The following is a 25,334-nucleotide window of genomic DNA, read 5'->3' as shown; positions in this document are numbered from 1 at the left end:
TATGTATATACTTTTAGCCATCAGTTTCCATTTTCACACTTTATCCTTCATGATTAAGAATCCATTATTGTCCTTGAAAAGCTCTCATTTCAGTGTCTGCAGGGGCTATTTGTTGGCAGTTCTACAGAATAAAGACTGTATGAAGATATGTCTCATCGTTTGGACCATCTTAGATGCAAAAGAATGAGGCCCATGAGACCCACCTTAAAAGCATTTGAATATTTTACTTATAATACACACTTAACACATTTACACACATATGTACCCAAGAACAAAGCAATACTTAGCCCAGTGGAATGCTAATAGGTGACAGTCGCTTTGAATAGGACTTTATTAAAATGTGTTTACATGTAAATAATTATGTGAACTGTAAACTGTTCTATTTTAGACTCTAGAATATTTCTTATGAATTAATTTTTTTTCCCTCACGCAGAACTGGCTAGATCCTGCTAAAGAAATAAAGAGACAACTGAGAAGTAAGTATTTAAATAATCATTCTTTGAAGTTAAGGTATCTTGATACCTATTTGTGATATAAATGATCAATAATAGAATGGTCAGTTCTATTTTGCGTTTATGCCATCTTAGAAGTTAATAATACTAATAATATTTTTGTGGAATTGTGACTGTTTTGTACATGGCTCGGGGGCTCCAAATTTTGAGAAGGTTCTAGACTCACATTCCTAAATATTCACTCAGAATATCCTACCAAGTAACATCTGACCTTTTTTTTTTCCGGGAAAGAGAGAGAAGCTACTTTTCTGTAAATTTTACTCCAATGCGACCTGATACTTATGCTTTGCTTCATTTTGAAAGTGTATAATTGGTTCAATATGCACATCTTTGGTCACAGAGACATATAGAGACACTGTTCCTAGTACTGGAGTGAGGACTCTGGGGAGAAGCAAGGGGAACAATCTTTTTTTTTTTTTTTGAGATGGAGTCTCGCTCTGTCACCCAGGCTGGAGTGCAGTGGCCGGATCTCAGCTCACTGCAAGCGCCACCTCCCAGGTTTATGCCATTCTCCTGCCTCAGCCTCCTGAGTAGCTTGGACTACAGGTGCCCACCACCACGCCCGGCTAGTTTTTTGTATTTTTTTTAGTAGAGACGGGGTTTCACCGTTTTAGCCAGGATGGTCTTGATCTCCTGATCTCGTGATCCGCCCATCCCGGCCTCCCAAAGTGCTGGGATTACAGGCTTGAGCCACCGCGCCCGGCTCGGGAACAATCTTTTCAGTTCTCTGAGGTCACTGCCATCTCTGCTCATTGGTTCTACAATCCAAGGCCACGTTGCATGCTCTTTGAGCCTGGGGTTGTAGTTAGGCCTCACTGTTCCTTTCTTCCCCTTTCCCCATTTGTTCTTGTTGTACAATCCCAAAATGACTTCAAGGGTCCCACTCTAACCAGCTTCAGTTCTCTCTATACGTTCTGCCTTTGCAGGTTGTGTTGCCTGTGGCTGGTTTTTTGGTATCTGTGCCAAGAAACATGATCAACAGAGAGAAATCTCTGTTAGGGGGATTCTGGATACTTAATTTACTTCAGGGTCTATGAATAACTGAAGCAGAGAAGGTAGGCAGCTACAGGCAGTTGAATTTTCGGTCTGGAGAATAAAATCTGAAGGCTGGTGAATTCCTAACAGCCTTCCTCGACTGTGGGACCCAGAGTTGTCGCAGGAGAAACCTCTTCTCCAAGTGCCAGTCAGTAAGATGCCCTTTGTACTGTTGATTTCATTTCCCTACTTATTTATAATTCCTAAGGTCAAAATACTGAAACCAATCTGTACTTTCCCTTCTTGCCCTTTTCATCTACCATCTAGCTCCCATTTTAGGTTCTTCACATTGGTTTTCTTTCTTTCTTTCTTTCTCTCTTGAATGATTTATCTTTTTGGTAGTCTTCCTATCATTTCTTTGGTTCCCTACTCTCTTTTTTATTCTGAGCATATACCTTATTTTCCCCATTTCCTCTTCCTATAGACTCATCTTTCTTTTCCTTTTTTAAAGTGTGTTTGATTAGAGTGACCAACCTCCTGATTTGCCCAGGACTGAGGGGCTTCTAAGGATATGAGACTTTAAGTGCTAAAGCTGGAATCAGTCCCAGGCAAGCTGGCATGGTTGGTCACTGTATCCTTTGACTGTTATTCCTGGCTTTCCCGCATTCTGTCTCTTGCATTTATTTTCTTGGTGTTTCATCCATTTATGCTTGCTTCATGATGGAAAATGGAGGAAAAGAAGAGGAATAAGTAGACACCAGATACATTATGCTTGCCTTATGGGAGAAACAGTACCAGAGTTTTGAGACTTTTTCCTTTGTCCCTTCTGCAGTTGTTACTTTGCAAAGTGCATGCATTCAAAAAGGTTACGGATGCTTAGTTCTTATACTTTCTCTGAAACCAGACCTGCCAAGTGACCCAAACAGAGAGAGAACAGGGCAACCTCTGAAACATGATTGATGTTCCATTGTGTTGTTTTCTATGGTTTTGTTTGGGTTCTTGTTTAATTATTATTATTTTTGTGTGGGTGTGCCACACGCTTCAGAGTCATGGAGATTTCCTAACTTTTGGAAGCGAAACCTCTTGCCGATTATGAATCACGTTCTTATGTTTTGATTATCTGTGAAGTTTCAGAAAGTTATTTCAGAACTTTTACCCTTGTGGTTTGGCAATATGAATAACATATTAAAACTATTGGACCCAGTTCTTTAAATGGCATCCTGAACTGTACCCATCATGAAAGAGGCTGAGGAAATGAAGCTTTAGCAGTTGTATCTACCTCTTACTTCCTGTATTAAAATGGACAAAAAAGCTGCCTATTCTATCGTTGGTCTCTTCTTTAAATTTGATTTTTCAGCTCATAGGCAGTTAGTGAAGATAAATATTAATCTTTTTTGAGTTACCTGTGACAACCAACAACTTAATGATTCTCATTTAAAATTTGCTTTAAAACCTTTATTTCCTCAAACATAAATAAGACTATATGTCTAAGGCTTGCATATGACTAGTATGTAAACATTTCTGTAGCTAGAAGGACTTTCTAAACACCTAGGTAAAAATTATAATGAAAATAATATGTAATTAAATTAAAAATTTAACTTGAAAACTGCTAAGGGAGTAGATTTTAAGTGCTCTCACCACAAAAATAGTATGTGAAGAGTAATACATATGTTAATTACCTTAATTTAGCCATTCCACAATGTATACGTATTTTCAAACATCATATTGTATACCATAAATGTATACCATTTTTATTTGTCAGTTTAAAAAAAGCTTAGCATTCTTGGTACATTTCAATAGCTTTTAGATTTGGAAGTATATTCGAAAATATGTGGTCTAGTGGAAATGTCTCCAAGTCCTATCGAGGCAAGCATGTGGTAGTGTTATTACCTAGAAAACAAACAAGGAGCCATTAAGAAATGATAAAGCTGTGATAACTTTACTTAATTAGAAATTAGCAGTCACCTTGAAGTAATGCTTACACAAACATGATGCGTGGATATTTGACAGTCAGCATGGCGCTATAGGCCAAGAAACCTCATGTATCTTGATATTCAGGAAAATCTTATATCCCAGTATTATGTTTTAAATGTGTAAAGCAGAACTGAAATCTGCTTCTTAAGTTCAGCAGGACTGACTTCATTGGTTGAATAGTAGTGCATTGAGCCAAAATCCAGCAAAAATGCCTGTGTATATAACAGTAGCCATTTAATAAATATTTGAGTGAGTGAAAATGTAGTGTGCTGATGGTAAGGCAAAGGACAAAATGCCACACTGAACAACAGCATGGGATTCAAGGAATTTTTCTTCAAGTTCATAAATTAAACATCTCATGAGGTCTTTAAATATGTATAGAATGGAATAACTTGGGTGGGCGTGGTGGTTCATGCCTATAATCCCAACACTTTGGGAGGCTGAGGTGGGAAGATTGCTTAAGCCCAGGGATTCGAGACAAGCCTGGCAACTTAGGGAGACCCTGTCTCTGAAAAATAAAATATAAGTTAGCCAGACATCATAGTGCATGCCTGTGGTCTCAGCTACTTGGGAGGCTAAGATGGGAGGATCACTTAGGCCTGGGAGGTCGAGGTTGCAGTGAGCTGTGATCATGCCATGGCACTGCAACCTGGGCAACAGAGTGAGACCCTGTCTTTAAAAAAAAAAAAAAAGGAATAACTTATATATATATATACACACACACACAATTTTTTTTTAATTTAAAAATATTATGAACTTGAAGTCAAACTCTAAATTCAGGCTAGTGGAATTACTTGGATAAACCCTTTAGGAAAATAATACCTGCCCTTTCCCCCATAGTTTTACTTTTTTAAAGCTATCTTACATGTGATCTATCAAAATAGCAGTTACATTTTAATGTATAGATAGCAGTGTTTTAACTTTTAACAAGCCACTTATGATATGGTTGCTTGATTTATTCATTCTTTATGGCACAGTACAGCAAAGTGTTTGTTATATACAAATATACTTACACCTACTCTATAAAACCTGGGAAATAATTGTATTGTCCTAAAGTATCATGAAATTGTACCATGCTTTCCTTTCTTGGGATCTTTTTTAACACCTTCTTCAAATAGCCCATTAATAATTTTTTGAATAGCTATTATCTCTTGATCATTACTCTCCTTCCCCACAACAATGTAGAAATCCTGAATTTTTTTTTTTTAAGGGTAAAGAATATTTGGCAACAGGAGATCCTGTGGTTAAATAAAATCTTACCTCATAATTATTACATGGAGGTTATATTAAAATTTTTGTGTAATAGATCACCATATAAAACACATGTTGAGGTACCAGTGAATGTTTATGAGAAAGACAGCCTGTTACACTTTAATGGTGGCTTATTCATGTAATTGATTTCTATTTTATTTTTATTTCATTTTTATTTTGTAAGCAATTTTTATTTAAATAAAAAATAAAATTCTGCATGTTGATTTATAGTTGGATTAGTCTGTACTGTTTGATCCTTGACCTTTAAATTTTATCACAATAGTCATTCTTCTGTTAATTGGGTGCATAACTGTGATATTTAATAATTACAGACCTTCCCTGGCTATTCACTTTTAATGTGAAGTTTTATCCTCCTGATCCTTCTCAATTGACTGAAGATATCACCAGGTACTTTATATTTGCATTTTGAAATGAGTCTTTCCTTACAGCTCTCATTTATTTCTCTGCCCTGGGAGCATAGTGGTAATTTCAGGATTGAAAACCAAAACAGTTTTTCTTAAGTTTTAGAAGTTTCCTTGAAATTGGGTACATCCAAATAGTTTGAAATGTTGACAGTTTCAAAAATTTTATTCACTTTCTTTAATTTCTTCATTTATATTCTAGTAATGAAAAATTTTAAAATGATACTGCTGACAACTTTGTTTTCTATACTTTTAAAAGTCACTAATATTTAATATTTGAGATTTTAATACCAAGGTCATTTTCATTGTATATAACTTATGTGTGCCTATATACTAGTCTCATATTACAAAGATGATATGAGGTTAGAAAAATGAAATTATTTTAAAAGGCCAATTGAACTGGTAATTTATTTCTGTCTTCTCCCTCCAGAACCAAACAAGATGGGATTTCTTACGTAGAGTCAATAGCTAGTTCATTTCCATCTCCTTGGAGATTGTATGAGCTATAAGAACATACACTAAAATTGCAAAGAAAGGATTCTGTTTAGGAGCAAGAGAATATTTATTGATTCTGAGTACTTGCATGGCAACCAAGAAACATTGTGAATCAACAAGTACCTTGAAATCTTAGCCTGATTAGACTGAGTACCAGAAACATTGTGAATCAATCAACAAGTACCTTAATCTTAGCCCGATTACACTGGGTACCAGCGATAGCATTTCTTAGCTTTGGTAAGAGGAAGTATAAAGGATTGATTTCTTTTTTTAAAGGATAATTTTTATATACCATATTTTAAAAAGGTTATTTACGTGGCCAAATGTCCCCTTAACATATACACATTGGAGACAAACATGCCCACATTCTTATTTGACACTGTGTGCAGTGCATGACTTTTAGAAAACTAGAGGGCTTAGCAAAAGAGTCTGCTTGTCGTTACTTCCTGTATCTTTGATGCTTTCTGCTAGGCCAGTTTTGTTGTCAGACATCAAGTTGTGGAGGTGCTTAAGAGAGCATAATATCCATGTGAATTAGGAAGGATGGAGATTTCTTTCCAATATTGGATACATAGCAGGCTGGCCTTTTTTTTTTTTTTTTTTAAACTACTTGTTGCTGAATAGGAATGTGCTAATTAAGCTCTGAATGAATTAGCTTCACCTAGTAAATAATAAATGTAACTTTGTAACTGCACAGTGAGCTACTTAGAGCATAAAACCTGACCGAACAGTGTGTGTAGGATGCAGAGCTTCACTGCTGGATGCCTCTGAACAGTGCATGTGACTGGGGCTTTGTGACCCAGCGCTGTCTGTACATACACTCCTCCTTGCAGTAATTTGTTTGGGGAATGATAATCCTTTGGTGACTGCAAGTTTGTAGCATCAGTAAGTACTTTGGTTTTCCGGAACTTGAACAGTCTCCCTGTCTAGTGGGAGGAACAATATAGTCTACTCAGCTAACTAAAGGTCTCAGTGCTGCAGCCTGAGAACAGCCACCTGCCTGTACTTGTGGCCTGGCAGCTTAAATGTCATCATTGAAATCTTCACCGTGATGATTGAAATCTTCACCATGACTTGAGTGAACATTTAGAAGGTGGGGTAGGCTTCTGAGAAGGGCAAGAACACTATCTCGAATAATGTTTGAAGAGTGCTTCATAGTGCTGTGTGAAGGTACAGTTGGCTATTTCAGGAAGCTCATGCCATTTTTTGTTTGAAGTTTTTAGGGTTTAGACAGGTTCTGAAAGCAGAGGAAAGGACTAATGTGAAAAGCAGAGACAATAATAGGAAGCAGCAAGATGAAATATTTGTGTTTAGGTTCTAAAACTGCTGTAAAATGTGGAGAACGATCACTGTTGTTGATTAGAGAATTTGAGGATAACCTGGACCCATGGTTGAAAATTCAGTTTCTGAAGTATGTACAGTTATGCTTACGTTTTTCTATGGGCCAAGGAAACAAATGATCCTCCTTAAAACGTGAACTTCTGCAAGGCATAAAATACTCAAAGTACTGTAGTGATAGCGAGAAGACTTTCAGTCTCTCAATTACTGAGCACTTGTCATGCGGCAAGCCCGTTAGTAACTGTGGGACTGTGGTGATGATAAACAGAGTCCCTGCCCTGCCTGATAAGGTATTTGAGTGGTAATCCAGGTTCTAAACTGAACTGGCCCCATGTGTTGGGTTGTGCTCTCTGACCCAGTAACAACAAGGCCTGGACCAGAGGCCAGCACTCCCCATTTGACTGTATAGAGTAGAGAGCAGGAAGAGGATTGGGCCCTAAAACCCAGGCCAGGCAAGTGTCCACAGGACTAAGATGGACAGCTGCCAGTATGAATGCCAGTCCCTAAAAGGTCTTAAAGAATGGACTCTGCTGTTAATTTGGGAGGATCCGTGGTGACCATAGCAAATGGTGAAATTGGAGAGTAGAAATCACATTTTAAAATGTTACCGAGAGGAATTGGTAGTGGGGCTAAAAAGGGTGGGGTGGGGGGTTGAGTGGGGAACCACAGATTATATATCACGTGTTTCTGCATTTTATTTCGTGGAAAATGGAAATTCTTTTATAACTGTAGTGAGCCACATGGAACATTGAATGAGAAACATTATTATAGCCACTAATTATTATAGCTACTAGTTATTGATTCTTAGGCCTCTGGCAGATATTTTGTTTATATTATCTAATGTTCATGCTCATCTTCAAAGGGAGGTAGAGTTCTTAGCATCTTACAGGTGGGAAATTACCCTTAGGCTTAAAGTAAATTAACTTGCTCAAGGTCGTATAGAGTCAGGTCTTCCTGGCATCAAAGCCCAGGCCTTTTCTACTAGGCTGAGCTAGCTACTGCTTTAGATGGGGTAAGTGGACAAGTAAGGGCTTCAAAGTAGATTCACCAATAGTTGTTGTTAAAGGTGTTTCTGGAAAAGAAGAAATTAGTATAAAAAGGGTCAAGATGATAAAGGGTGAGTGACCTTAGCTTTTCTTAGAAATGATTAAGACTAGTTTTTTTTTTTTTAAATCCATTAATCTTTACATCTTTTGAGGGGTAATTTTTATTACAATTTGAAATCCAAGGAGACAGTTTAAGTGATTGAAATTTTTACTTCAGTCACAAAACTCTTCATAGTAATCGTAGACTGACTATTACCAGAACAGCAGTTTAGAATTTTCATTCCATTGTATATATATATACATATAAATTAGCCTTCGGACTCAGTTTCTATAAATAAGCCACAAATTTAGAAGCCCAAGGAACAAGTTGAGGCTTTTTATTAGAGAAGATGATTTTTGCTGTGGATATGAAGAGTGCCTATATTGTATATTTGTTTTCAAAGGGGTATTAGGTTTTAAGGACTGTGAGTGCTCCAGTCTCACCTAATGGTTCTCCTCTGACCCCTTTCTCCCTCTGCTCCACACAGATACTTCTTGTGCCTTCAGCTCCGGCAGGACATTGCCTCTGGCCGCCTGCCCTGCTCTTTTGTGACTCATGCTCTCCTGGGATCCTACACCCTGCAGGCTGAACTTGGTGACTATGACCCAGAAGAACATGGCAGCATCGACCTCAGTGAATTCCAGTTTGCCCCTACTCAGACTAAGGAGCTGGAAGAGAAGGTGGCAGAGCTGCACAAAACCCACAGGTCTGTTGCCTTGCTTACTGGCGAGAGAATGGCCATGGTAGATTTAAATAGCTTCTCTTGTAGCACTTACTAGACGTTTGAGCACGATTTACAGGATTATCCAATTTTTCCTTTTGGATCTTCTTCACCTAGCATTAATCAAGACAACGTGGAGCCCTTGAGGTATCCTTTCATTATTTTTATGACTATCGTATGAGAAACTATGCTCGTGAGACTGTATTTTCATGTATTGGAAAAATGTACTTTTCCCCATGACACCTTTTTCTCCCTGTCCCCTTAACCATATACACATTGGAGACAAACATGCCCACATACTTAATTGACGTTTACGTTATATTTCTTCTGCCTTGTAATTGTCCTTATTACTATATGTGGTAAGAAAGCCAGGGAGATAAGGAGGCATTGGGATTTGAATTACCAGTGCAGGTGGTGATGGACATAGGAATAGTAACTGAAATGTACAGGTAATTCCACTGGAAGATGACCCATTGGTTTAGCTAAAATTACTTACATTACATTAATACCATATTACGCTTCGAGAACATTTATATGTGTGTGAAAAAAAATGGACTTTTTACACAAATTTTTATAACGCTAACTACAAAATGATAATTTGTTGTATATTGCAAAGTTATAGTTTTATTAAATATTTACTAAAGTGATCTGAAAGGAACTTTCAAAAATTAGGTTTTTAAACAGGCCACATTCATTGATTTTTTTTCTTTAAAAAACAATAAATATGGTATTTGACTCTAAATATTTTCTTGTTAATTTACTTAAATTCTACTCAATAGACATTTGTTGTATAATTCTAATATGAAATATCAGGTACTGACATGCCATGGGGAATGTGAAAATTAATGGGACATGGTCTTGGTCTTTAGGAGCTTAAAGTTTGTTTAGTTGGGCATATAGATAGGAATGGAAAATTTTAGTATGGACAAAATGTAATTTGTGTTACCTATCGTCGGTAGAAAATCAAATACAAGTAATTTCAATCTTTATTATAATCAACTTTAGTGAAATAAAGTGAAGGAGTAAGAATATGTTTATCACAGAAAGATGAGATCACTGTTTTTTATTCTCCAGTACTTATGTTGTACCCTATTGCTGGGGCTTTTTTCCTCAGTGGAAATAATCAAAAGCAACTTTTTAAGATAAAAGGGGTAAGAGTGGAGGTATACCTCCAGGCAGTTTAGCAGGTTTAGATTATAGGATCTTAAGAGAAAAATGTTAGAGGTAGAGAGTTGTTTTCTTACTATTTCCTACTTTTCTGCAGACTTGGCTGGGTTACTTCCTCTCCTCCAAACCGTCTGAGTGCAGACACTCCTCCCATTCTGACTACATTTGCTCTGCATCCATTAATAAGATAATACTGTTTCTTTTGATTCTCAGGGGCTTATCTCCAGCACAAGCTGATTCCCAGTTCTTAGAAAATGCAAAGAGGCTTTCCATGTACGGTGTTGACCTACATCATGCCAAGGTACTGTAAATGTAACGGGAAGTAGCATCATAGCAGTCTGTTGACTGAAGTGTTGAGAGGGCTCCAGTTTCAGGATAGCACAGCTTATTTTTGGGGAAAGGATATCTGCCTTCAGTTGAAGGTCTCTGGAATATTTCCTTGGTGACTAATTACAGGGTGTATGGTTGTGGGAGGGACCATGTATTCTCCCTCTACCACTTCTTTTCTCAGTCTTTTTAATTAATGCCCTTTCATAGGTACTTACTGTGACACACCTTGTCAGCATTTTTTTTTTTTTTTAATTACCTCTTTTCCTGGTTTATTCTGCATCTCAGCTTCTGCTAGGCCAAGTGCTGTGTCTGTCCCAGTTCCCTCTCCCACCTTTGTCTTGGGAGAGGAGAGGAGACCTTAGCAACCATGAAAGAGCAAAAGCAGCATGGATAGGACCACTTTCCAAAACGCTTCTGTGTGATGAAGGAGCCCTAGAGTTGGTCTTTTCCCTATAGGTATGTTTTGTACTTTGTGAAAGATAACGTAGGCGGGCCCAGGCTCTGGGTGATAAAGCACCTTCAGTCTAATTTGAAAGGTGGTAAAAGAGTGGGACAATGGGGACATGGGAAGCCAATCATAATCCCGAACGAACACCATAATCCCAAAAGATCAAAATCTCAAAAATATAATGCTTGAAAAAATAATTTTAAAAGTTATTTAAAAGACATTTATTTACGTTTTTAAGGGGGGATTTGAGAAACATACAACAGACCTTCATAGACTACTTTACACGATAAATTAGGCAGTAGTAATATACATATTTTTGCAAGCATAAACATTCCGGTATACTAACGACAGTCACAGGGTATGAGTTATGAATAGACGAATCCTGTTCATAGAGAAATAAGTCAAAAGGTGAAATGTGTAAGTGCACATTACTATAGTTGCTTGCCAGTAACAATATCACTTACTTCATGATTCTAGTTTAGATGATTATGTAGTGGGGAGAGTCAAGGAGGAGAATGACAGACAAGGTGAACTATGGATTTGGTTTTAAAAAAATATGTCCAGTGTCAACGTGTTCTTATGGTTGCCTGGTTTTAAAAGACCCTGCCAATCTGTAGGTGTTGTTTAGAAGCCCAGATTATATGATTTGAGAAATCTCGGAAAGCTCCCTAGGCCTCTGATTAATAATTCTTGCATTTGTGTTATTAATCATACTTCATATTTATAAAGCACTCTTTTTCTCCTCAGTGGCTTCCTTTATTTAAATATTTTTCTTTATTATAAAACTAATACATTCATCATAGAAAATAGAGACATAAATATTTTTCTTTATTATAAAACTAATACATTCATCATAGAAAATAGAGACAAACAGAAGAAATTAAAGATCACGTAAATCTTTTCATGCAGAAATAAGCACTCTTAATACATTTTTTCTTCTTTTTTAGATCCCTGGTCACTTGAATTCACATGCCTTCTAAAAATGGGGCCATACTATGAGCATCATTTTTGTTAGTTTTTTTTTTAACTTGGTACTATAAGATTTTTCTGTCAGTAAGTAGTCTCTGGCAGCAGCGTTTTTAACTACTAGATGCTGTATGCCCTTTGTTTTAAAAAGTACTTTCATACCGTCTCACTTCTTAGAAGTATACCATCTCATTTAAAGTTTGAATGTTTTTTAGTTTACAGCTACATAAAACAGTTCAGAGAATGACTTGTTTAAGGCTGTGTATTGTTAAACGGTCTATCTGCCTGATACCTTCTGATAAATTCTAGTAGGAGGTGAAACAGACTGTCTTAACACTCCAGTGTTTTTCAGATCGTTTTCTATATAATGGGGACGGGCTATGTTAGTCAAGAAACAGAAGTAGGGAGGAAGGAAAAAATAAGTTTGGGACCAAAATGACCTACTAAACCTCTCTTCCTCTAGACCCTGCCATTCTTGCCACATGTAAATCTTGCAGCTCTACTTTGTTGATCATTAGTTAGAAACCAATTAAGGTTTCAGGATTCTTGTTTTTAATGTTGTGTCTTAGAAAAGTAAGAAATTGTGGACTCTGTTCTAAGTATAATATTCTTTCTTGCTGTGTAGTTAGGAGCAGAACACTAAAAAAATTCAAGGTAACCTTCATTCTGTTTATCATCTGATAGACTCCTTAGATAATAGTTGATAAGCAAGATATTTGTGGCTTATTGAAAAGAATATATGTGGCAGTTTAAAAGAACTTTTCATATTTCATGTTGTTTAAAGTTTTGTGTCTTTTAAAATTTTTCATTGACTTAAAATCAGATTTTTTTTTTAATTAGAAGAGTTTGTAATGTCATATTCATGTTAGGATGAGTTGGAGAGTGTTAAATAAAAGGAATCTCAACAAAGGTGCAGAGAAACCATAAGAGAAGCAGGACACTGGTGGTAGCCCTGGGCTAATATCTGTAGCTATCCTACTCTGTCTGAAGGAGGGAGGGCAGAGTGGTTTCCAGAACTCCCAAGGAGAGACGCGTGGAGAAGACTGTTTTGCGGGGACCCATTGTCAGAGGGATACGGTCAGCCTGAGGTGACCACGTAGGGAGGGAATCTGGGTATTAAACACCCTGACCTCCCTTTCCTTCCTCTCCTGATCCTTTGCGAGAACTCTCTTTATACCAAACTCATTTGAAAGCCAGCCAACTCCATATGGGGCAGTGAGCAATGCAGAGGGGGTGCTTCTTTTCATTCGTTTATTTTTCTGATTTTGCTACCATGTGGCATAACTTACATATGAAGGATCTAGGCCCGCCTTTTCCTCTTTCATTTCCTACCCTTCATCTGTTGTTTCTATTCACACAAATACTGGTAATTCTAAAATAATTACATAGAACAATGAAAATCAACTGATTTACTTGAATCTGAGTTGTGTCTGTTTTTAAGTCAGATAAAATAGTTTCCTTGTCCCATCCCAAGGTTGCTTCAGACTAGAGATGGCTCATTCAATGTTTCAAATGCGGGTTGCTTCCCCGCTGGTGGTGAGAACATGCCGTCTCAGGCAATCTTCTGCCTTGCTCCCTGTGGCCATGGGCAGCGATGGTTTTGGCAAACACACCATGGGGTCTGGTGCCAAGTTGCTTGGGCACCTGTGCCTGATTCACCCCAGCTTTTTAGTCTGTTCCTAGAGAGAATTGTGGCTGCCAAGATAAGGGTGAGTAAAGCAATCGATTGGATTTTTTAAAATGGCTCAAGTTGGTCTAATGTAATTTTATTTGTGTATATGAATTATTCCAGTGTCACAGCAGAGAAAGCAACTGGCATCAGTTAGCTAATACTATACTTTTATTTATGAAAAACTGATTTAAATGGTATAAAATGTTCTTAGTAATAAGACAGACAAAATGTCCTTTTATTAAATTGGGAGTTAGACTAAATATGGGGTTTGTTACAGCATTTTTTGTGAGAATTTGTTTCGTATTGTTTGTGATTTCTGAAAATGTGAATATCTTTGAGCAGTAGTCTTCAGTTTTACATATGTTGAATGAGAGCCAGTTCTCCTCTTAGAGATAAACAATAATTTGTATATTTTGAATACATGCATCTTAGATCTTCACTACTTGAAATGTGAGGAGACAGGTTTTCACTTTTGTCTGTAAATTTGTTTGGCTTTTAAAACATCTCCTTTAGGCCTGTGATTATTCTAGATTGTCAATGATTCCAAATTAAAGCTCTAGGGAAAGAAAACTATTAATAACTTCAAGAATAGTCTGCAGTCCTTTGAAACATGCCAGCCAAAGGAATGCCTAATGAGAACTGGATGTCAGCGTTCTAAGTTAATGAAAAACTGCTTGAATGAATTCAGAGATTTCAGCACTGTCAGCCTGGAAGAGAAATTATCTGTGAGGGATTAGTGTTTTGCAAAATATTGGCATAATTTTAAGAGCTATTAGCTAGGGTAATCCATCTGAGGTAAATGCACCTAAAGGAAAATGGTTGAACACATCTTAGGGCAGGCCAACAGACTGTCCCTGAGGCTGGACTAGCCTACAGGGAAAGCTCATTTTGTTTCCCATATCTTCAGGATCTCTAGTTCTGCTTCCTTTCTTCTCTGTTAGCTCCTACAGTGGAGCTTGAGAACACATGCATGACGCCTTTTGAAGGACACCATGTCCTATAGTCACGTTGTCATAACTCTGGCAAATCACACCTGATCACTGAAGATGTATAAATTTAACATGTACGTGTGTGCGCCGTAGTTTTCATTAACGTGCATACTGTCACTAAAATTTAAATACAAACCTGGTAAACTGGCATTCCTGATCATGATTTGAGGGAGCTAATTAGCTTCTTGATGTGTGTAACTTTCACAGCTCTAACCATGGTTAATTGGGTTATGCTTGGCAGGACTCAGAAGGTGTGGACATCAAGCTGGGCGTGTGTGCTAATGGACTTCTCATTTACAAAGACAGACTGCGAATCAATCGTTTTGCTTGGCCGAAAATCTTAAAAATTTCCTATAAACGCAGTAACTTCTATATTAAAGTCAGACCAGCAGAGGTAAGCAAAGACATTTCTGGTCAGTTGTTCTTAGTCGGCCTCTTTACGACCATGAATTAAAAAATTCTTTCCTCAAATTTTAAGAAAATAAACTATTTATTCTTCCATTGTAAAAGGTCAAGGTTCTTAATGGTAAAATTGCAGTATATATATGTCTGGTCTGTTTTTTAAAAAAGCAACCATCATGCTTTTTACAGAAAAGAAAACGTGATAAGGTGTGGGCTTGTTTTTTTCTTGTTGAATCAATTAAGTTGTGATCATTAGGAAAGCAATAAAATGAGTTTCAGTGAACATTGAAGGATAGTTGGTTTATGTGAGTAGTTGTTACTTGCTTTTTGTAGAAAATAGTATTGCAGTCTATGAAATTCATCTTTATATGATCATATTAGACATACAATATTTACCTTTTTTGAGAAGAATAATTGCTTCTAACAGGAACATCTGAATCCATGCTTTTCCATGACTTCTAGTCAGTTCTTAAGGAAATGTGCTGATTTGTTGTATGAATTTATTCCAGCTGGAACAGTTTGAGAGTACTATTGGATTCAAACTGCCCAACCACCGGGCAGCGAAAAGACTATGGAAAGTGTGCGTGGAGCATCATACTTTCTACAGGTAATTTTAGGAAAACAGCTCAGAAGCTGGGCATAATGGCACACGCCTGTAATTCCACTGACTCAGGAGGCTGAGGTGGGAGGATGGCTTGACCCCAGGAGTTTGAGGCCAGCCTGGGAAACATAGTGAGACTCCATCTCTCTTTTTTTCTAAGAAAGAAAGAGAACAGCTTGGTATTGCTTTTAGTAACCTCTGTGAATTAGGAGGTGGTAGTGGTGGGAAATGTGGCAGATGCATTCCCCCCCTGCCTTTGGACTCTTTTCTCCCCTCGCCTCTTCTCCTTTGTCTGCAGTCCCTCCCAGGTCCATTTCTGTCCATGCATTGTCATCATTCAGAACTGAGCTGCCCCTGCAGCTGTCTAACTGTACTTTCTGACTAACCACCTTTCCTTCCACCACAGCCACACTGCCTCATTCCTGCTGCCATTCTTGACTTTCCACTATCCCTCCTCTTAGGTTTCACTTTGATATTCTCATCAGCTGCCTCCTGACTTAACTTCTTTCCCAAACCAACTTGAACCCTGTGGTCTGCCTGCTTTGTCAGGAGTGTTATGACCGCCTCAAACTACTCTCCTCTTTGCACATTTACCTTGTCTGTCGGCTAGTCCTGGATTAGTCCTGTGTCCTGACCTCACCACTTTTGGACCTGTGCTGTCAAGTGCTACCTTAAATAGTACAATTGTTGTGACACATGCAGTTAGTCTATATAACAAAAAATAGCACAACTGTATGGATCAGTGCTCTTACAGATAAATAATTTCCAGCATGAGCTGGATCCTCAGTGCTGCTAGGCAAGCAATTTGTCCTTTGACTTCCGTTGCCACTCCAAATGCTTATTGTCCTCGTGAGGCCCTAGGCACCCCTGCTTCCTCTTCTGATGCCCTCCACTGTGCCGGTCACTGAAAGTCGAAGCTGTGCGTCATGAGTGTTCTTGGTTTCATGCACCTTCCCTTCTTCCCTTTTGTCTTTAATGAAGCATCGCCTCTCTCTCCTCCCATTCATTCTTTCACTCTTCTCCTGTCTCAAGGAGGAGATCATCATTCCTCTGCTTTGATCCCTCATTTCATGCCTCACAAATGAGGCAAAATTCACAAAATAATTTGTAAATTATTTATTCTCTAGTGGGTACCTTTAGCTTCTTTGGCCAATAAATATGTCCACATCTTGCTCTTTAAAAAATATGTCCACATCTTGCTCTTTAAAAAACAACAACAAATATATATATATATATATTATATAAAATCTTTGATCATCTAGCCATCTTTAGCTTATATCTTTTCTCTTTTTATGCTTTTCTTCAAGGACATATTTTTTACATGAGTTTGCTTATCTTTGTTTTCTCCATTTCCTCAGTTTCTATCACTGCAGTTTAGCTAGCTGTGTATCTAGATCCTTCACCTTTAAGGTTTTTGCTCTGGACTTACAGTCTAACACTGTTCTACCAAATACGAGCTGTGTGACCGTGGTACGTTACCAACCTCTCTGCTTCACTTCCATCAGCCGTATGTGATAGTAATACTAGTATCTACCTCATAGGATTGTTTTGAAAATTAAATAAGATAACACATGAAACAACTTAGAACCATTTCTGGCATATCATAAGATTTATCTTCACCATTATTATTATTATTAGTTTGGTACCACAGTTTGCTATTTTTAATGTGAATTATCAGCTGGCACAAATGATTATTTCTTGAAGTTAAATTGACTAGTGTCTATTTTTCAAGACTAATATGTTAATTTTTGAGGAGAAATATAGCTCCTAAAATATACTTGAATCCCTCCGACTCAGTTACACTGATCATATAAATCTTTGAAAACTTTATAATTTTTCTTGGGTAGCCATAACAAATTTCTCCTCCAGACAGACGACCTGAGCCAGCTCATGTAAAGCTAGTAGATGACATTTATGACACAGGTCCAAACTGGGCAGACAGCAGCTTTCCCTGTCACATAATGATAAAAAAAAAAAAAAGCAATAATCTGTTTAGAAATGACAAGTGCTAGCATTCAAACATTTATTAGAGTCAGACACAGAATTGATTGCTTTATATCGTGGTAGTCTATTTCTCGCCCTAGGCAAGACAACTGATTTCTTAGAGATTGGTGCCTATGGAGGAGCACAGCAGCCAGGCATCTGAGCAGAGATGGGGGCCGGGCCGCCTGATTCTGAGACCTGTATTCCTCACCTGTGTGTTGTCCTCTTCTTGTATTCTTCTAGCAGGAGTTTCTGAGATGCATTAGTTGTGCAAAGCCTCAAGCCTCCTCATTTTTGCTAATGTACCATGGAATCCAATTTAAAAGTAGACCAATTTGCTCCTGCAAACTTTTGATATAATGGTTAACAAGAGCAGTTTTAAATTTTTAAACCTTGCATAACATTGCTTACAACACTGTAAAAAGAATATGTCTAACACAAAGGGCCAGTCCTACTTTGTAGATTGCTTTGAATCAGATCAGTGGAATTTATTCTGTTTCAGTTTATCATGAAAGGTACAAATGATTTCTTTAGAAAATTACAGTGGCTTGCAGATTGAAGCCATTAATCTATAAACACGTCTATTAATTGATAGCCAATCAGCTAGATTGATATTAGTGGAACAAGGATGTAATAATAAAACTGATACGACCCGGCACAGTGGCTCATGCCTGTAGTCCTACCATGTTGGGAGGCTGAGGCGGGTGGATCACAAGGTCAGGAGTTTGAGACCAGCCTGACCAACATGGTGAAACTGTGTCTCTACTTTTAAAAAGTACAAAAATTAGCTGGGCGTGGTGGCGTGTGCCTCTGTAATCCCAGCTATTCGAGGGGCTGAGCCAGGAGAATCACTTGAACCCAGCAGGTGGAGGTTGCAGTGAGCCGAGATTGCAACACTGTACTCCAGCCTGGGTGACAGAGCGAGACTCCTCAAAAAATGAAATGAAAGAAATAATGAAATGAAATGAAGTGAATAGAGCTGACACCCTTGCTTGGAGCATTTAATAGAGCCTGTTGCCATTCTAAGTGTTGTATATAATAGAGCCTTTTGCCATTCTAATCGTTGTATATAATAGAGCCTGTTGCCATTCTGAGTGTTGTATAGGGATTCCTTTTTTTTTTTTTTTTGCTTTATTGCAGAAGGCAATTTCTAAAAAAATTTTACAGAGGGTCTAGAAATACTTGAAATGATAGAGTTCTTTAAGAAATCACTCTTCCATAGTAAATGATAGGAAAAGTTTTGGTGGAATTCTTCATATTTTTGAATTGTCAACGAAAGTCTTCCTATATAATCAATTAAGAGCTCTGAGATTGTGTTTCTGTTAAGATATTTATCAACTTTTGATCAAAGAGCACAAAATAATTTCAGTTGAACTCCCAAAAAGATTGCCCCATTTACTAAAAACATGCTTTTGTATAAGCCTGGGAATATTTGACCTCAAGAAAGTTTGAGTTCATTCATTATGAACCCAGGGATTAAGCAGTAGAATTATGCTGGCAAGAAGGGATGTTAGCCATCTCTACAGATCCACTGTGTGGTGTGTTCATGGGAAAGAATCACTTAATGGAACAGATTCCTGAGTTAGATGTTTTCTCCCCAGGAGAAATAGGCATAAATATTAAGAATTACTAATGGTAATGGATTGTTACTTGGCGCTTATAGCTAGAAGCAAAAATTCAGACATGTGTTTATATAAATGATTTAAGCTAACACAAATAAATAACCTTTGATATACTGAGAACAGCTGTTTCTTTGCTAAGGTTGAGAAGAACATCATTCATGAATACATGAATGTGGATTTAATCATCATCATCATCATAAAGCTGTGGGTGTAGGAGGGTTTATAAATAATGTTCTTCAGAAAGTTTAGTTTTTGAGTAATCATACTTAAAATGAGATACGAAAGTACATAGCTTTAAAGTTTTTTTTAAAAAATTCATAAAATCTAATTTTGCTTCCCCTTTCTCTGTCTCTTTTTTTCCTCCTATAGACTTGTTTCTCCGGAGCAGCCACCAAAAGCCAAGTTCCTGACCTTGGGGTCCAAATTCCGCTATAGTGGCCGCACCCAAGCACAGACCCGCCAGGCCAGCACCCTCATAGATAGGCCAGCACCACACTTTGAGCGCACTTCTAGTAAACGGGTCTCCAGGAGTCTAGATGGAGGTAAACACATTTATGATAATTTTGATTTTCATTCATCTTTCTCTAATCCAGTGAGGTCAGAAAATGTTAATCCAGTTAATAAAGCCACCAGAAACACCCTACAGGGATAGCCATTTTTTCCCCGAGTAAATAAAATGCTATTACACCTACAAGAAAATAATTTTGTTGTGTTTTGGAGTTGTTACTGTTTTTTGAAGTTGTCATACTTTTTTCTTTTTTTCTTTTTTTTTTTTTTTAAACAGGTTGAACATTCCATATCTGAAAATCTGAAATACTCCAAAATCAGAAAGTCTTTGAGCACTGACATATGCTCTAAGGAAATGCTTATTGGAGCATTTCAGATTTCATATGTTCAGATTTGGGGTGTTCAGCTGCTAAGTATATATAAGGCATATTTCAAAATACAAAAAATACTAGATATCCACAACACTTCTGGTCCCAAACATTTCAGATAAGGGATACTCAACCTGTATTGTCAGTGCACACAAATATTCGTTAAGAGTTCTCATTTATGAGATGTTGGACACGTTTGTTTTACTGATTTCTCTTGATCGTGATGTGTTTTATGTTCAATTTCCTGAACATGTTAATTAATGGGAAAATGTAATTCTAAGGGTTTTTTGGTATGGTAGCATATGAACCTTAATTCAGAGGAACATAAAACATTCCCTTCATCAGCAAATGTTCATGAGTGAAACAACTTACTGAAGCTTACCAAACTTTGCATCATATGAGAAAGCTTTAGTAGCTTCAAAGGCTTCATTTTAAATACAGCTTTTTGACAAAAAGTAAATATAATGTGTTTGTTCTTTAACCCAAGGGAAAATATGTATAAATGTGAATTTTTTTTTTCTGTTAGAATTCTAATTAGATACAAATTGAAGTTTTTTTGTAAACTACACATGAAATAAGTTTTATATAAACTACACATGGAGAGAAAAATATATATATATATATAAATTATGTGGTCCAAAATGGGTTAAAAATAGGGTTTCTATAAAAGAGCTAAGGTTAAATTTATATTAGAATGCCTTATGAAGGAATATTCTTTCTTTGTAATAGAAAATGATTAGTATGGATAATTTTCTACCCAAAGAAACAGTTTTCCAACAGTTTTGGTTGATTGAACTAAAATATATATATGTATATATATAGATTTATAATAATACTAAATTTGAAAATTATATTTTAGTACTTATTAGCAGAAACCTTTTTCTTGTTTATTATATTTTTCTGAAATATAAACTCGAACAACTTATATTTTAAATAATTAGAGTAGAACAGGCAAGATAATGCTAACAGATGAAAAAAAAAACTTTCTTAATAGTGAAGGATTCATATGCATTGCCTTCATCTGCTTTTCCTAGAAAAAAACTTGGAAAACAAATGCAGGTGGACACATAGAGATATTTGCCAGGATTTGTTGGTTGGGATTTTGGTATATAGTTATTAAATCCTGAAATGTATGAGGGGATGGTGAACTGTGCTTTAAACAAATTTCCAAAATTGTGGAAATGATTTAAATTCAGTTAATTATTAAGGTACTATAGCTGCTAAAGTATCATTTTAGCTCTTCAACAACTGAGCACTTTTCCAGCTAAATCTGAAAAATGTGCCAACCCATGTAAATATTTCACAAGTCTTGCCCCTTGCCACAGAGAATTTATACAAGTACTGAATAAATGCAGTCACTGTTGTTTAGTGCCCTGAGAGAAATCATTGCTCTTTCTGAACACTGTCTGTTTTCAGCATTTGTTTGAAACTATGAGGCTATATAACTCTTATATTGCAAAGTTTAGCATTTAAAAAGAGCAGTAAAACAGCATTTTCTTTGAGCACAAACTGTGCTCCAGGAAATCCACCATCTTGTATGGGCAGTTAGTGCAGAGGGTTATAGGAGGTCTGTATCTGAAAACAATGATTTTTACAAGTAAAAACAACAAACATGGCACAGTAATCCATTATTTTTCCCTTTGTGTTTTGGACACCGTAATTCATCAGATGGGTAAGTCATCAAAAGGATTATTGTGTTATTGTGAAAAATAGGAGGCTTTTAATGCCAATACATGACCAGACAGCCAGTGAACTCTTTGATTAGGGCTTATGTTCTCCGTTTTTTCCCCCAAAGCAAAGCTAGGCTGTAACCTGGCACTGAGCTTTATTTTCTTTGCCACTCTTTATCAACATACCATTTGTTGTTGTAGTTGACATGTGTTGTATTTTCTTTTCCTGTTTACTTTATAAGTGAGGCGAATGATTTAGGTATATAAGCCTCACTTTAAAGTTTGGCAAATTAAAATAAATCCTCTTACGATTACATGGCAAGTGAAAACCGGGATTCAATCTAAAGATCAAATATCAAAATGAAAATCAATGTAGAACACCTGTTTTAGGACAAGGCGTCTCCTCCGAGATTAGAAAATCAAACCCCAAAGAAGGCAAATCAGTCATTTGAGAGACCCAACAACTGAGATGCATTTGGGGGTTGAGGAACCAGTGATTTCCTGACGGTGGAAAGTATAATGAACAGGGACATGACTTAGATAGGATCATCAGCGAAGGAAGGCCTGTCGGAGGAAGAACCAGGTCGGTTGAGACATGAAGGATGAGAAGGAGGCAGCCAAGGAAAGGACAAGAGATATTTAAAAATAAAGCATTCCAGGTAGCAGAGGCAGCAACGATGAAGCTATAAGGCAAGGGAGAGCTGGATACAGTCCTGGAACAGAAAGAAGGCAAGTGTAGTCAGATCTTAGGAAGTGGCGGGAGAGGTAAGCCTGGGTCACATCATACAGGGCCGTGGAGGCCATGGTGAAGAATGTGGATTTTATTTATTCCATGTGCTCTAGGAAACCATTGAAGGGTTTGTGTGGGTTTATGTGCACACAAGAGCACAGTGTTATCTTGTTTAAAAAAATCATTTGATGCAAGAGCGCAATTAGATTGAGCGAGGAAGCAGGCAGGCTGGTTAGGAATGGCCCAGGTGAAAGCAATGGTGGTCTTCCCTTTTGTGGGAGTAGGCCAATTAGCCATTTGGTATCTTGGGCTCTGTGCCAGGGCCTACAATCTTCTCAGATGTTTAAGACCCGAATAAATGTATCGGCTCCAAAATACAAGAAACTGCATGCTGAAATTAATAAGTATTTAAAAGTATGCAAAGTCAGCATTTTGTCAACTTTAATAACTTTTAATTTGATATTCATATTTTAATAGCATTACATTTGAAGCCATTTCTAGGTCAGATTTTTGCGTTTTGCAAAATTTCTGAGTATGTATAATAGGTGTGTAGAAATCATAATTGTAAGCAAAAGGATTAATCATAGCCATATACTTTCCAAGGGAAAATTATTTAAATCTTGTTAGAAGTTTTTTTTATTAGAAAACAAACCACTGGAGGCCAGGCACTGTGTCTCACACCTGTAACCGCAGCACTTTGGGAGACCGAGGAGGGCAAATCACAAGGTCAGGAGTTTGAGACCAGTCTGACCAAAATGGTGAAACCTCATCTCTACTAAAAATACAAAAAATTAGCCAGGCGTGGTGGTGCGTGCCTATAATCCCAGCTACTCAGGAGGCTGAGGCAGGAGAATATCTTGAACCCAGGAAACGGAGGTTGCAGTGAGCCGAGATTGCACCACTGCACTCCAGCCTGGGTGACAGAGCGAGACTGTCTCAAAAACAAAACAACAACAACAACAAAACTGCTGGAAAATAACTATACTTAATGTAAAATGCAAATTTATTCTAATGTTGACTGTGATTTGGTATGGGCATTGCAAGTATGAGTATTTAAGGGCTGGGAAAATCTCCCCAAGTTGAGGTGGTAGAATTAGAAATGGGAAGAACTGGCCACATTTAGAAATATATGCAAGGACTTTGTTGGACTTGCTGGTGTTAAGGGGTGAAGGTAGAGTCCTGGAAGATGTCCATGTTCCCGGTTCAAGCAAATGGGAGCAAATATGAGAAGAGCATTTTGTGAAAAAAGCAGGACTGGGAAAGAATTAAGTTTTGGACAGGGCAGGTGAAGGCTGTGGATTGAGAGGTATTTTGGGATACATGTATTCAAAGTGCTTGAGGCCTCTCAAGTTCAGTATGGTAGCTCACACACAATCCTGCCCTCTAAGAGCTTGCAGTCTAAAGGTGTTTGTGTTGACCAGGCTTCCCTTGGGACATGGAAGCAGAGTAAACTTCATGGTGTCTGTAGAGTACTCTTTATGTAAAGTGAAATGACCTTGTGTAGTTCTGTTGTTTGGGGAGGAGCTACAGATGGACAGAAGTCCTGCCACCTACTACTCTGCCTTGCTAATGTTTGAGGTAGTCTTGGTTTGATCTGCAATATGACAGAATTTTCAATACAATATACATTTCTGCCTGTCTCTAGGAGAGAAGAGAGCACAGGAGGGCCAGGTTTTCTGGGATGAGGGAGGTGTCTATGTATAGACTTACCATAGTTCATGTTGAGACATTGAGGAAGGGGATTAAAAAATAAAAAATACTGAATATAAATACAGAAGTTAAAATCCTTACAATTTACCTTTACTGTCTTTTATTTACTATTTTATCTTTTGAATAGTATTCAAATTAAAGTTTCCTTCATGGAGCAATTCTTAAAACTTGTTGGAGCAAATCATCTTAATAATTGCATAATCATTTGTTGCAATAGATAGATTCAGAAATAAATCAGAGGAGACCAAAGAGTTAAAATACTGCTTACCTCGTAATTCTGTTTGCCTTAACTCTGGTGTTTCAGCTGGTCTTAGAGCTCCTCCTACTGGCCGGTTCCATGATCTGACTATATCCTTCCAATACCTGTGATTTGAGACCCTGGTGTAGTTCAGTGCATTAAAACTCAGAATGCTTTCAGAATTTGATAAACGTTTAAAAATTTGTTTATTTTATATGGTAGGTATTTTCAGAGTTCAAGCAATGTCTCTGTTCCTGTTCACTGTTTATATGCTTCCTGTTTCTCTCTTTAAGGAGAAAATTTTCCATAAAGTTTACGATTCACATGTCCTAAAATAATCCAGAATTGTCACTCTTTACTAGCTCCGATTGGTGTCGTGGACCAAAGTCTTATGAAGGATTTTCCTGATGCTGCTGGGGAGATTTCAGCCTATGGCCCTGGAGTTGTCAGCATTGCCGTGGTACAAGATGGGGACGGCAGGAGGGAAGTGAGAAGCCCAGCTAAAGCCCCACATTTACAGCTCATTGAAGGAAAGGTATGGTAAATTCACACAGGTTGTGGTTTTAAACATTTACTTAACCTAGAGGCTATCTGTTGTATTTTCTGTTTCAGAAATCAAGTATTTAAAATCAGTTGTTCTATGTTCTCTGTTGGTCATTTCTGTTTTCAGATATACATAGTGGTCTCTAACCTTTGTTTGATTGTGGTTCAAAGCAGAATATTTCAATGTAAATTATTTTAATGCAAGTAAGTAATTTACTGGCCTTTTTGACTGTCCTCATAATCACCTTATCTAATTGAGTCCCCAAAGTAGAAAAGCTATGATTATTTGAAATTTATTTTTGATTTGGTCCAAGTAAATTTTAAAATGTAGCTTCTTGATGGTTTTAATTATTGACTTGAATTTTTTGATATCACCAAAGATAATCTTTATAAACAAAGGTATTTTTCATTAATAATCTATAATTAATGAAATTCTTAAGAAAGGGTAATTGTTTTGTGAATAGAGAGTGAGAATATGGTGTGTTGCTTTTGGCTTTATCTTGTGCGTACACCATAGTGAAATGGAGAAGTAACCCATATTGTGTTCTCAAATGTGTCACTGTTATCTTTTGTTACCTTGGGCAGTAACATCACTTGAATATTGATTTGAGAAG

General features: G+C 37.2%; 1 protein-coding gene across 50 annotated transcripts in view; it reads left to right on the top strand.

Annotated features, from left to right (window-relative positions):
- Positions 1-25,334, top strand: part of EPB41L2 (erythrocyte membrane protein band 4.1 like 2) — a 227,714-nt gene that overhangs the window by 157,510 nt on the left and 44,870 nt on the right. For all 50 annotated transcript variants that reach the window (XR_012433433.1, XR_012433435.1, XR_012433434.1 and 47 more), the window contains exons 5-12: positions 434-476; positions 5,045-5,120; positions 8,541-8,759; positions 10,155-10,242; positions 14,588-14,740; positions 15,258-15,355; positions 19,324-19,496; positions 24,540-24,712. Coding sequence is in view for 38 of the 50 variants with exons in the window: in XM_045391539.2 (XP_045247474.1) it covers positions 434-476; positions 5,045-5,120; positions 8,541-8,759; positions 10,155-10,242; positions 14,588-14,740; positions 15,258-15,355; positions 19,324-19,496; positions 24,540-24,712 (1,023 nt within the window). In the remaining 12 variants the exon portion in view is untranslated. The remainder of the gene's footprint in view (positions 1-433; positions 477-5,044; positions 5,121-8,540; positions 8,760-10,154; positions 10,243-14,587; positions 14,741-15,257; positions 15,356-19,323; positions 19,497-24,539; positions 24,713-25,334) is intronic.

Source organism: Macaca fascicularis, chromosome 4 (assembly GCF_037993035.2).
Source record: "Macaca fascicularis isolate 582-1 chromosome 4, T2T-MFA8v1.1".
Lineage (NCBI taxonomy): Eukaryota > Metazoa > Chordata > Mammalia > Primates > Cercopithecidae > Macaca > Macaca fascicularis.
The sequence above is the reverse complement of the archived record's forward strand: the minus strand, read 5'-3'. Positions and strand labels throughout refer to the sequence as shown.